The sequence below is a fragment of the Oncorhynchus masou genome, chromosome 17, assembly GCF_036934945.1.
Source record: "Oncorhynchus masou masou isolate Uvic2021 chromosome 17, UVic_Omas_1.1, whole genome shotgun sequence".
Lineage (NCBI taxonomy): Eukaryota > Metazoa > Chordata > Actinopteri > Salmoniformes > Salmonidae > Oncorhynchus > Oncorhynchus masou.
Window position 1 is genome coordinate 14,214,669 of NC_088228.1, and position 13,927 is coordinate 14,228,595.

The 13,927-nt window shown below is 42.4% G+C and overlaps 1 protein-coding gene across 3 annotated transcripts; it reads left to right on the forward strand.

Moving 5' to 3' along the window:
* Positions 1-3,005: 3,005 nt before the first annotated feature.
* Positions 3,006-8,748, forward strand: LOC135558545 (piggyBac transposable element-derived protein 4-like). 3 transcript variants are annotated; one of them, XM_064992419.1, is made up of 6 exons: positions 3,006-3,110; positions 3,282-3,360; positions 3,672-3,766; positions 3,964-4,122; positions 5,414-5,634; positions 6,134-8,748. In XM_064992419.1, exon 6 carries the CDS (start codon positions 6,752-6,754, stop codon positions 8,264-8,266), a length of 1,515 nt encoding a protein of 504 aa, XP_064848491.1. In that variant the 5' UTR covers positions 3,006-3,110; positions 3,282-3,360; positions 3,672-3,766; positions 3,964-4,122; positions 5,414-5,634; positions 6,134-6,751; the 3' UTR covers positions 8,267-8,748. The 3 variants fall into 3 exon arrangements, with proteins under 3 accessions (XP_064848491.1, XP_064848492.1, XP_064848493.1); XM_064992420.1 differs by lacking the exon at positions 5,414-5,634; XM_064992421.1 differs by lacking the exon at positions 3,672-3,766.
* Positions 8,749-13,927: the final 5,179 nt, after the last annotated feature.

A 13,927-nucleotide genomic window follows, 5' to 3' on the forward strand; every position in this document is an offset into this window, starting at 1 on the left:
AGATGGCTGGGATCCTGCTGTCCTAGCTTCAGCTTGTTCTACCATTGGGGTGCCAGGACAGTGAAGAGCTTGTACCGGGCTGAGTGGGACCTGCCCTCCCATAGAAGTGGAAGGGCCAAAAGACCAAAGGTTGCAGAACAGAGTGCATGGGTTGGGGTGTAGGGTTTGAACATAGCCTCAAGAGAGAGAGGGGCAATTCCTCTTGCTGCTTTGTAGGCAAGCACCATGGTCTTGTAGTGGATGCGAGCTTAGACTGGAAGCCAGTAGGAGTAGCGGGGTGATATGGGAGAACTTGGGAGGGTTGAAAACCTGGCGGGTTGCAGCGTTCTGGATAAATTGCAGGGATTTGATTTGCCTAGTTGAATAAAGGTTAAATTAAACTAAAACTAAAAATGAAATTGATGGCACAAGCAGGGAGCACAGCCAACAGCGAGTTGCAATAGTCCAGACGGGAGATGACAAGTGCCTGGATTAGGACCTGCACCGCTTCCCGTGTGAGGTAGGGTTGTACTCTACGGATGTTGTAGAGCATCAACCTGCAGGAGCGGTTCACTGCTTTGATGTTTGCAGAGAACAACAAGGTGTTGTCCAGGGTCATGCCAAGGTTATTTGCACACCACAAAAGACCAGTATACAAACAAAACAAGAACAACAAATTACAGATAATACAAAGGCCATAAAAGACACACACATTGACTGTTTTTACAGCTTTCTTCGACCCCAAAGAACTGGGATGTATTCATTACACAGATTCTGTTGCAAAATGTTATCTTAAACGAAAGCAAATGGAACAAAACAGGGAGGGAACTACATGAAAACCTTAATTTTCGATGCAACTCTTTGGACTAATGATTACACCCCTGTTCAGCAGGACGCAACACTTTGGAACATTCAGATAGAAATAGGCTATGTAGCACAAACATGCCTCTCTGACATATAGAATAAGGAATCACATCGGCTCTATTCATGTTATTTCAATCTGCAATGTTCAACAAAAATTTGAAAAGTGGAACATATAAGTAAATAATATGGAATGGGGGAATGCACATGCCTTCTGGAAGATCTGATTAAGCAGAAGATGATGGCAGTATGGTCGCTGGAAGATGTTGGGGGGGGGCGGCAGCATGGACCGCGTACAGGAAAAAAGTGGAACATGTTTTGAGTTAATATGGATCACACAGAACCTTTGGAAGAGCTATTCTGGCCCAGTGAGTGAAATGTCTGGAGACAATGGATCCTTAACACCTGGCAGATCCATATGTGGAGAAGAGGTTGGGGAATGTTGGGTCGGTGAAAGTGACTTGAAGCGGAATCATGGAGATTTTTTGCATTTCTGCTGTCCAGTAGGAGCGTGCGCTCCCCACCACGCGATTGGGGAGAAGTACTGTGACTTGCTTTCCTCTCCAGAGCACGGTGCCGTTGAAAGGAGTGATAACTGGAGTGAAGTTAAGTGTTGAGGAAGGTCAGCTGAAGTTTCCCGGTGTCTTTGACGCCCGCCGTTTGGTGTGACGCAGACCGGTGGAGAGCGTGGCTACTACACTTTGATGTATGTCTTTACCAGATAAAGTCAATATAGGATGTGTCAGTTATCCCGTGAGAGCTTTTTTCCCGAACCCATTACGGTGTTTTAGGTGTCAATCTTATGGTCATGTGGCAGCAGTGTGTAGGAGAGAGATTCCTAGATGTGAGAAGTGTGCAGGAGGACATGAGACAAAGGAATGTTTAGTATCAGTGGAAAAAGTTGTACGTGTAAACTGTGGGGGTACCCATGGTGCTGGAGATCAGAGGTGTCCGGTGAGAGAAAGGCTGTTTGAGGTTGCCCGGATCAGAGTAGTACAGAAGGTGTTCGAATGCTAAGGCAGTGAAGAGAGGAAGATAGATCCAGGGTGAGGGATTCTAAGAGTAGGACAAGGCCAATAGAGAGTGATAAACAAAATGTGCTTTTTGGCATTCATGGCCATGGTTGTCAATTGTACCGCAGGAATGGAACATAAATCACAGAGGATAGATGTTGTGGTGGCAGCTGCAGAGAAGTACTTTGGTGTACAAGATTTTACTGCAGAAGAGTTACATGATGTTTTGAACTATAGTGTTCCGTCCTCACAGGCTGCTGGCCTGGAGTAGGATCAGATAGGGCCAAAGTAGTGGAATAGTAGTGAATTTTTAATGGATCCAGGGTTAGTTGGTAGGGCATTTATTTATCTATGGATTACAACGTGTAATAGAGCCCCCCCACAGTGGAGGTGTCATAATACCGATAAAACCTAGTGAACCAAAATGGTTCCAATCGTTTTTCCACCATTCGTTGTTCTCATAGGGAATTTTAGAAACACTTCAAATAAGGGCTGTGTTTTTTTTAATAGCTTACCCTGGCATGACGTTAATAATCATGTAAATCTCTCTCGGACAAGGTGACTTTTATCTACTTACTCTACAAATCGAAAGTGCTAATTAGTATCAAAGACATAATGCAACACTACAAATCCCTGCGAGCTCCTGCCCTCCATCCCTAGCTGACACCTTCATAACAGATAGTGTCAATTTAAAACGTGCACAAGGCAGTTCACAGAATTGCCAATTTAAAGAAATGAAGCCAATTTATTAATTACAAAATGTAGCTAACGTTAGATAGTTAATCCAGAGATTCTTACCTTTGTCTCGATTCATCAGTCTCGTCCAGATCATCATGGCATTTGTAGTTCTTTATGATAGCCTAACTAGCGTTTCATTTTTGTCGGGGTAAATTCAGGCGAATATACTGATAAAAAAATCACCTTGTCCTAGAGAGATTTAGTTGGTTATCAAAACGTCACGCAAGGGTAAGTCTACACAAAACATAGTCCTCAATGGAACAATTTCCTTGTTTGACCGCTAGGTTTTATGGGTGTTGTGACTCATACTGCTGTACTCTATGAATTCATACCTCCGAATAGTAGGCTGATACATAGGCAATACAGCAGGTGGCGGCATGCACCTATTACATCTGTTTGCTGACAGTCAAAATACCAAAAAAGAAGAAGTAGAATTGTTAGCTGGAGTGTATGTGCTATATGTTGTTTTTGGTTGCGTTGTTGTGCGAACTCTGTGTTGAGCAACGGCGGAAGAGAGAGGTAATAACAGAGATGCATATCTAGTAAGAATTTGGGATGGTGTTTGGGTTATGTAACCTGTTAGACACGTAAATATTAAGCATATATAACTGAAAGGCCGAAGTGCTGCTGTGGAACCATATGGGTTTGGTAGAATGACGTTATGGCTGCGATCATGTGTTTTGGCTTCAGGCAGAATCAGTGGACAAACAGCCAAGATGGAGCTGGAGGAGGTGCAGGACAAACGCTCCCTCTCTGAATGCGATAAGAGGTAGTATGCCTGAAGTACTTTAATATAAATTGCAATCATGTCAAAATACTTCTCCAAAGAACACGTATTACAAAAAATGACCATGTAAAACCATTACGTCACATAATGCAAAAATGTGTTCTAATGCAAATTAATGGTTCTGCATTACTATTTATGAAAGTCCTTTATCACAAACAGAGAAAAAGCTGATTTTTATCAACGATTGCACAAAACAGCAAGAAAGATAGTGAGTCACAGCCTCACTATTAAATGCAGATGGATCTTTTTTAATACACCTTACTGATGAAATACATTCCATTTAACCTTCATAGGGTGGTCCTGTGAGCAAGAGTCACACCTATATTTCTTGACTTTCTTGTGATTTTTGTCTGCACCTTGACTCCTATTGATGCAAGCTACAAATCTGGTATGACTCCAGTCTTTGCTCCCCTTCTCCACATTTGATGTTGATCAATCTACTGGCATTTAGAAATATGGCACACACAGTAAATGAGTTGAGAACATGCATCATATGATCAATTGTTTTCTCTGTGCTCCAGTCTTGGGCTCCCACTTAAATTGTGTGAATTAATTTCCATTGTTTTTGTCTGAAATGCCTTCCAGGAAGAAGGCAATGCAACTTGAGAACAACAGCGTTGTTCAAGATGATAATGGAAAGGAAGCTGGAAAAATGAATTCTGATGGAGAATTTCAGGCATGTGGCAGCAACGATTCATTTCTAGATTCCATCTTTGAAGAGGAGTTGGATCGACTTTTGGACCTGTGAGTTGAACTATTACATTATTCAGAGTGGATAGCATTTTAATTTAAGCATCCACTCAGTATTGTTTGCTTAAATATCTTTAACGTTCTAACACCCATTTTACACATTGATATTGAGTAATTTGCATTTTTATTTATTGAAATGACCACACCCAGTGTGATATTTATAGTTTGTTAATTATATACACTACCAGTCAAACGTTTTAGAACACCCACAAATTCAAGGGTTGTTCTTTATTTTTTTCTACATTGTGGAATAATAGTGAAGATGTCAAAACTATGAAATAACACATGGAATCATATAGTAACCAAAAAGTGTTAAAACAAATCAAAATATATTTTAGATACTTCAACAAGCCACCCTTTGCCTTGATGACAGCTTTGCACACTCTTGGCATTCTCTCAACCAACTTCATGAGGTAGTCACCAGGAATACATTTCAATTAACAGGTGTGCCTTGTTAAAAGTACATTTGTGGAATTTCTTTCCTTAATGTGTTTGAGCCAATCAGTTGTGTTGTGACAAGGTAGGGGTGGTATACAGAATATTGCCCTATTTGGTAAAAGACCAAGTCCATATTATGGAAAGAACAGCATAAATAAGCAAAGAGAAATGACAGTCCATCATTACTTTAAGACATGAAGGTCAGTCAATATGGAAAATTTCAAGAACTTTGAAAGTTTCTTAAAGTGCAGTCTCAAAAACCATCAAGCGCTATGATGAAACTGGCTCTCATGAGGACCGCCACAGGAAAGGAACATGCAGAGTTACCTCTGCTGCAGAGTATAAGTTCATTAGAGTTACCAGCCTCAGAAATCGGCAATTAACTTTACCTCAGATTGCAGCCCAAATAAATGCTTCAGAGTTCAAGTAACAGACACATCTCAACATCAACTGTTCAGAGGAGACTGCATGAATCAGGCGTTCATGGTCGAATTTCTGCAAAGAAACCACTACCAAAGGACACCAATAATAAGAAGAGACTTGCTTGGGCCAAGAAACCAGAGCAATGGACATTAGACCGGTGGAAATTTGCCCTTTGGTCTAGAGTTCAAATTGGAGATTTTTGGTTCCAACTGCTGTGTTTTTCGTGAGACGCAGGGTGGGTGAACAGATGATCTCTGCATGTGTATTTCCCACCGTAAAGCATAGAGGAGGTGTTATGGTGTGGGGGTGCTTTACTGGTGACACTGTCTGTGATTTATTTAGAATTCAAGGCACACTTAACCCAGCATGGCTAACACAGTATTCTGCAGTAATACGCCATCCCATCTGGTTTGTTTTTCAACAGGACAATGACCCAACACACCTCCAGGCTATGTAGGGGCTATTTTTTTTTTACCAAGAAGGAGATTTATGGAGTGCTGCATCAGATGACCTGGCCTCCACAATCCCCCGACTTCAACCAAATTGAGATGGTTTGGGATGAGTTGGACCGCAGAGTGAAGGATAAGCAGCCAACAAGTGCTCAAGATATGTGGGAACTCCAAGACCTTTGGAAAAGCATTCCAGGTGAAGCTGGTTGAGAGAATGTCAAGAGAGTGCAAAGCTGTCATCAAGACAAAGGGTGGCTACTTTGAAGAATCTAAAATAATTGTTTAACACTTTTTACCGCATGATTCCATATGTGTTATTTCATAGTTTTGATGTATTCACTATTATTCTACAATGTAAACAATAAAGAAAAACCCTTGAATAGGTGTTCTAAAACTTTTGACCGGTAGTGTATACCTATTGATTCTTGAAAAATAACACTAATGTCTCATGGGCTTAGTTAAACTGTATAAAATGTATTTGTAAACAAACAATATTAAACGGGTTAGAAAATCTATCATATTGGCCTTAAGGACTGTCAAGCTCTCCATTCAGTATTATTTGCATAAATATGTAATTTTATCAACAAACCCAACCTTTCTCTAAGTAAGTTGATAGAAACCAGATTGTCACAATGATGCTGTTTATATGTATGGCACCACCTAAAACATATTCTATTTTATTAATTGTTTTTCAGAGATGAGAATGAAGACCTTCCTTATCTGACAGAACCTTCAGAGGCTATGGAGGGGGAAGAATCCCCTCCCAATGGAACAGAAGTTACAGAGACTAGAGGGGGAGATGACTCTCCTCCAATTAGGACACGGCTCAGGGTAAGGGGCATCTCCTCTCGCCCTAAGATTGAAGCTTCAGAGTCAAGTGAGGAAGATGGAGAAGACCTTTCCCCTGATACAGAAGTAATCGAGAGCAGGGCTTCAAAAAGAACAAAACTCACCTCTAGCCCCAAAGCAGCACCGCAAAGGAAGGCCAGGCCTCCATCCTCTCCCCCCTGGACACCCAGCTCTGCCAAATCCAAAACAGAGCTCATGCAGCCACACCTCTTTTCAGTGGGTCAGAGAGGAAGTGGAGGACTGAGGATGAACCAGACCAAGAGCATAAATGGTTACCTTTCGAACCAGCTAGGACTCCTGGACCCCAGCTAGACACTTCAAAGAACTACACTGTTCTAGAGCTCTTCCAGCTCTTCTTCAGTAATGCTGTTGTTGATACACTCTGCACAAACACCAACAAGAATGCCAAGAGAAGACAAGAACATGGAATCAAAGAACCATGGAAACCTGTATCTGTGGAGGAAATGTACAAATACCTCAGCATTGTAATCTATATGGGTCTGCTGAATGTACACACTGTATCAGACTACTGGAATCGAAACAGAATATATTGCCTTCCTTTTTGTTGTACAGTCATGACTATGACAAGATTTCGGGCAATCACCTATTCACTGCACATGAGTGACCCAGCAGAGGATGAGGAAAACGACAAGAAGAAGGGGACTGCGGACTATGATCGGCTCATGAGAATCAAACCTCTAAAAGACCAGATTTTGGATGCATGCAGGGCCTTCTACCATCCATTCCAGAACCTTTCCATTGATGAGCGCATGGTGCACTCCAAGGCCCGCCACAGCCTCAAACAATACATTAAATCCAAGTCCTACAGGTATGGATTCAAGCTGTATGTTTTAGCAGATTCAAGAAATGGCTACACCTGCGACTTCAATGTCTTTATGACCAAAAACCCATCTGCTTCAGGCAAAGGGGAGAGCTATGATGTTGCCATGAACCTGTTGAAGGTGCCTTACTTGGGCACAGGATACCACATTTATGTTGATAACTTCTTCACCAGCACAACTTTCTTCCGTGACCTGTACAAAAAGAAATTGGGAGCATGCGGAACCATACGTGAACTCCGTGTGGGCATCCAAGAGAACAGCATGCCTGCTCGAGCAGAGAAGGGAACCATCCGCTGGCTCCGTGATGGGGAGCTGCTCTTCACCAAGTGGATGGGCGCACAACCAGTCACCATGTGTACCACCATTCATAAGGCATTCGCAGGGGAGCAGGTCAAAATCAGGAAACAGAGCAAAAATGGATCCTGGACAACACAGTGCATACCCGTCCCAGAGGCAATCAAGCCGTACAACAAGTATATGGGGGGTGTGGACCTGTCTGATTCCCTAATCAAATGCTACAGTGTGGCCCACAAAACCATGAAGTGGTACAAGACCTTCTTCTTCCACTTTATAGACATTGCTGTGGTGAACAGCTTCCTCCTGCAGAAGGACATGGCCCAGATGAAGAAGAAAAAGCCCATGACCCACAAGCAGTTCAGGGAGCAGCTGTGCCTGCAGCTTGCTGACATTGGTAAGCAGGAGGAGGCTGAAGAAGAGTCTTCAGAGGAGGAGGAGGAGGAGGAGGAAGAAGAACAACCAGAAGAAGAGAAGGAATTGGTGGAAGTGAAGCGACCATGCTACCCTGTACCCATAATTGATCCTACCACTGTTGACTCCTCTCAAAGAAAATCTAGCGGCAGGAAGAAATGTTGTCTGTGCAAGGAAAGCCAGACCAACTGGCAGTGTGAGTCCTGTCAGGTAGCACTCTGTATGATACCAGACAGAAACTGCTTCAGAGTTTGGCACATGAATAAAAAGGATCTCGTAGCAGAAGTTTTCAAGAGGCATATAAAGTACAACCCATACCCTACCCATCCTTGGATGGAATATGGGGGAAAAAAAATTGAGTTCAAGTCTCAAAAACAGGCCCAGAGTTTCATTAAATGCCATTTTGGCTTGAGGAACAACAGGAAGTAAAACTATTTTGCTATCCTGTGCACACTAATGATCAAACCACTATGGACATCTCTCAAAGAGAAACTGTGGGCAGGAAGAACTGTTGTCTGTGCAAGACCAACTGGCACTGAGTCCTGTCAGGCGCCGCTCTGTATGATAGAAGACAGGAACTGCTTCCAGTTCTGAGGATGGCATAGGGCTCAATAGAATGTCTCTGGCACAACTTTTCAGTTCCCCTGATAATACCAGTGGTCTCAAGTGGGATGATGATTATGGTAATGATTATTATTATGGTTAGGCTTATTATTTGTATTGTTTTATTATTTTAGTTTATTCTATTATTATTTGTGCCCATGAATGATCCCAGCACTCTTAAAATCTCTCACAGATGTACTGTACACATGAAGTGTCATTTGTGCAATGATTATTTAGATGATTTTGCAGAGTTAGTCTTGCCAGAAACTGCTTCAAAATATGGAATGTGATTAAAGACAATGAGCAGACTGATGCAAATATGTTTTTTTCCCTGGACTACAAGCTTTCTGAAATAGGTAATAGAAGAGTGTTGTTCAACTTGGCAATATTTTGCAAGTTCATGGGGACGTAATAGAAAAAAAGTATTAGATTAATATTGCCCCAAGCCTGTGTGCAAAGTTGAGAAACTATTCATACCCCTTCACTTATTCCACATTTTGTCTGAATTCAAAATGGATTAAATATATTTTTTTTAAATCTTATCCATCTACACACTAACCTATAATGGCAAAGTGAAAACATGTTTTTAGAAATATTTGCAAATTAATTGAAAATTACAGAAATATCTCATTTACATACGTATTCACACCCCTGAATCAATACATGTTAGAATCCCCTCTGGCAGCGGTTCCACCTGTGAGTCTTTCTGGGTAAGTCTCAAAAGCCCTGATTCCTACCCGAGTTATGGGCGCGTAAATGGAATGTTATTCAATTTTTAGGCACTTTTCTCTATGTGTATTCCTACCTTGAATTTAAGCACGACAATAGCACGCTATTCACTTGCTATTCGTTCTTGGTGGAGATCAAATAAATTAAGTTGTGGCGGAGGTGTCAATAGATACGCCGTATTCTGACTTTGACTTAATTCCCTCATAATTCCACCACCTTTAAACAAGAGGAAACCATGTTGAGCAAATCTGCCGGTTTCAAGTGGAAAAAGCATCAACTTTATTTTTCCGATAGAAATGACAGCATTCTCCATATACTGTAATTTATAACGATAAGAGTTCGGTTAATGAGTCATCTGTTTGGATAAAGGAATTGTAAATATAAATGACGTGTTTTAGATCTATTTTATATTGTAATCGGTGGAGACAGATGTGAAACCAGTAATATGGCAGCAAACTGAAGCATATCAACTTTCCCACAGTGAACTTTATGAAATGCTGTGGCATTACGCAGAATTTAAATTGTATGGCCTTTTAACTTACAGCAATGGGCATTCTCGAATGTCTTAATTATATGCTACCCCAGCTTCCTCTATTTCCTATTTCTATCGTGTTAAATATTAGCCACTATCAGTATCGACTGTCAGTAGGCCAAATAACACATTTAACTGCCAATTTACTGTTAGTTCCCTTCAGTTGGTATAGCCCAACTTGCTTAATTTCCTCTGTAAATGCTGTCACGGCCATGTGGTTGTTGCTGAGGATCATTAGTAACAGTTTATAACATTAAAATGATACGTAATATTTATGGAGCAGAGCGCAGACCAAGCCGTTAGTTTCATCCTGACCCATGGAACAACACTTGACTGTGTCATCCCACAGTTCCATGGTTAGTGCAGGCAATAGAGGGTATAGACTACTATTGTATAATTATTCTCCCTATTATAATTCTATGTACACTAATCTTCCAACATCACCGTGGGTTAAATAACAATGTGCCAATTTTCAGAATGAATTAAACCACTATTTGTGATTAATCTGTATATTTTGTGCATACATTTTTTTAAATGATTCATATACACTGCTCAAAAAAATTAAGGGAACACTTAAACAACACAATGTAACTCCAAGTCAATCACACTTCTGTGAAATCAAACTGTCTACTTAGGAAGCAACACTGATTGACAATAAATTCCGCATGCTGTTGTGCAAATGGAATAGACAACAGGTGGAAATTATAGGCAATTAGCAAGACCCCCAATAAAGGAGTGGTTCTGCAGGGGGTGACCACAGACCACTTCTCAGTTCCTATGCTTCCTGGCTGATGTTTTGGTCACTTTTGAATGCTGGCGGTGCTTTCACTCTAGTGGTAGCATGAGACGGAGTCTACAACCCACACAAGTGGCTCAGGTAGTGCAGCTCATCCAGGATGGAACATCAATGCGAGCTGTGGCAAGGTTTGCTGTGTCTGTCAGCGTAGTGTCCAGAGCATGGAGGCGCTACCAGGAGACAGGCCAGTACATCAGGAGACGTGGAGGAGGCCGTAGGAGGGCAACAACCTAGCAGCAGGACCGCTACCTCCGCCTTTGTGCAAGGAGGAGCAGGAGGAGCACTGCCAGAGCCCTGCAAAATGACCTCCAGCAGGCCACAAATGTGCATGTGTTTGCTCAAACGGTCAGAAACAGACTCCATGAGGGTGGTATGAGGGCCCGACGTCTACAGGTGGGGGTTGTGCTTACAGCCCAACACCGTGCAGGACGTTTGGCATTTGCCAGAGAACACCAAGATTGGCAAATCTGCCACTGGCGGCGCCCTGTGCTCTTCACAGATGAAAGCAGGTTCACACTGAGCACGTGACAGACGTGACAGAGTCTGGAGACACCGTGGAGAACGTTCTGCTGCCTGCAACATCCTCTAGCATGACCGGTTTGGCGGTGGGTCAATCATGGTGTGGGGTGGCATTTCTTTGGGGGGCCGCACAGCCCTCCATGTGCTCGCCAGAGGTAGCCTGACTGCCATTAGGTACCGAGATGAGATCATCAGACCCATTGTGAGACCATATGCTGGTGCGGTTGGCCCTGGGTTCCTCCTAATACAAGACAATGCTAGACCTCATGTGGCTGGAGTGTGTCAGCAGTTCCTGCAAGAGGAAGGCATTGATGCTATGGACTGACCCGACCATTCCCCAGACCTGAATCCAATTGAGCACATCTGGGACATCATGTCTCGCTCCATCCACCAACGCCACGTTGCACCACAGACTGTCCAGGAGTTAGCGGATGCTTTAGTCCAGGTCTGGGAGGAGATCCCTCAGGAGACCATCCGCCATCTCATCAGGAGCATGCCCAGGCGTTGTAGGGAGGTCATACAGGCACGTGGAGGCCACACACACTACGGAGCCTCATTTTGACTTGTTTTAAGGACATTACATCAAAGTTGGATCAGCCTGTAGTGTGGTTTTCCACTTTAATTTTGAGTGTGACTCCAAATCCAGACCTCCATGGGTTGATAAATTTGATTTCCATTGATCATTTTTGTGTGATTTTGTTGTCAGCACATTCAACTATGTAAAGAAAAAAGTATTTAATAAGAATATTTCATTCATTCAGATCTAGGATGTGTTATTTTAGTATTCCCTTTATTTTTCTGAGCAGTGTATATACTTTCCTAACCCTAAAATGTGCCAAAATAATCTTGTTATTTTTTAAATTTACCAGTTGGTATTAACACGGAGATGAATATGCATATAACTGGATGGCTTTCTTTCATTGATGCCTATTTTCTGAACCCATTCTCTCAATGTATTCTGATCTGTCAACAAAATTCTAATTGAAGGTACACTGTATTTAAAGGGATGGCTTAAGATAAATGTAATAAACATGACAAATTCTGTTGGCCAGCAAGGAGGGTTTTCAGCAGTTGAATTACATTTTATTCAGCACACGCAAGGGAAACACCTGCGAAGCCCATTACGCACCTTCATAAGGTAAGTCAATGCTAAATAATGAGAAGTGTGTAGGAAAGGGGTGCATAAGAAAGGTGTAATTCCTCTGTCGGAATCGGGCACTAAGAGTTTTGCACACCTGGATTGCACAATATTTGCATTCTTCAAGCTCTGTCAAGTTGGTTGTTGATCATTGTTAAACAGACATTTTCATGTCTTACCAAATATTTTCAAGACGATTTAAGTCAAAACTAAGGAACATTCAATGTCGTCTTGGTAAGCAACTCCTGTGTATATTTGGCCTTGTGTTGTAGGTTATTGTCCTGCTGAAAGGTGAATTTGTCTCCCAGTGTCTGTTGGAAAGCAAACTGAACCAGGTTTTCCTCCAGGATTTTGCCTGTGCTTATAGCTATATTCTGTTTATTTTTATCCTAAAAAAACTCCCTAGTCCTCGCCGATTTAAAAAATAATTGAACCTTTATTTAACTAGTAGGCAAGTCAGTTAAGAACAAATTCTTATTTCCAGTGACGGCCTACCAGAAGGCATAAGGCCTCCGGCAGGGACGGTGCCTGGGTGTAAAAATACAGTTTAAAATATTAATATAGGACAAAACACACATCATGACAAGAGAGACAACACTACCTAAGACAACAACATAGCATGGTAGCAACACAACATGGTAGCAGCACAAAACATGGTACAAACATTATTGGGCACAGACAACAGCACAAAGGGCAAGAAGGTAGAGAGACAACAATACATCACGCAAATCAGCCACAACTGTCAGTAAGAGCGTCCATGGTTGAGTCTTTGAATGAAGAGATTGAGATAAAACTGTACAATTGGAGTGTTTGCAGCTCGTTCCAGTTGCTAGCTGCACCGAACTAAAAAGAGGAGCGACCCAGGGATGTGTATGCTTTGGGGACCTTTAACAGAATGTGACTGGCAGAACGGGTGTTGTATGTGGATGATGAGGGCTGCAGTAGATATCTCAGATAGGAGGGAGTGAGGCCTAAGAGGGTTTAATAAATAAGCATCAACCAGCATTGTCCGGGTTAGGGGAGGGTTTGGCCAGCAGGGATGTCCTTGTCCCACCGTGCACTAGCGACTCCTGTGGCAGGCCGTGTGCAGTGCACGCTGACACAGTCAGATGTAAGGTGTTTCCTCCGACACATTGGTGCGTCTGGCTTCCGGGTTAAGTGTGCATTGTGTCAAGAAGCAGTGCGGCTTGGCTGGGTTGTGTTTCAGAGGACACACGGCTCTCGACCTTCGCCTCTCCCGAGTCCGTACGGTAGTTGCAGCGATGAGACAATACTGTAACTACCAATTGGATACCAGGACATTGGGGGAAAGGAGTAAAAAAAAAGACCCAGATGTTTTTTGGGGGTCAAGTTTCAGGTGCTCTTTTAGCACCTTGGACTCAGTGACTGCCTGCAGGGAGAAACTTTGTAGCGGGGCAGGGGGAAAAGAGGGAGAAGCAATGGGGATAGTCACATGAGAAGCGGTGGGAGATGAGGAAATGTCAGACGGTAGTCCCATAGAGCGGGTTAGGGTTTGGCAAAGATAGGCTGTCATTGTAAATAACAATTTGTTCTTAACTGACTTTCCTTGTTAAATAAAAGAGCCAAGCACAAGATCCTATTGGCGCGTTCTAGCATAATCTGTGTATTTCCGTTAGGGAACAACTCCTCTATGAAGTGAGCTTGTGGAATAACTAAATTCGCATTTGCACTCCTAAACAACGTGATTTTACAAGTATTTTGCAAAGGGTAAAGTCTACAACACGTAGTCCACTCTGTTCATAACACATGATA

Bases quoted from the DNA above. Each gene is read 5' to 3' on its own strand.
- LOC135558545 (XM_064992419.1), top strand. From the start codon at position 6,752: ATGTACAAATACCTCAGCATTGTAATCTATATGGGTCTGCTGAATGTA.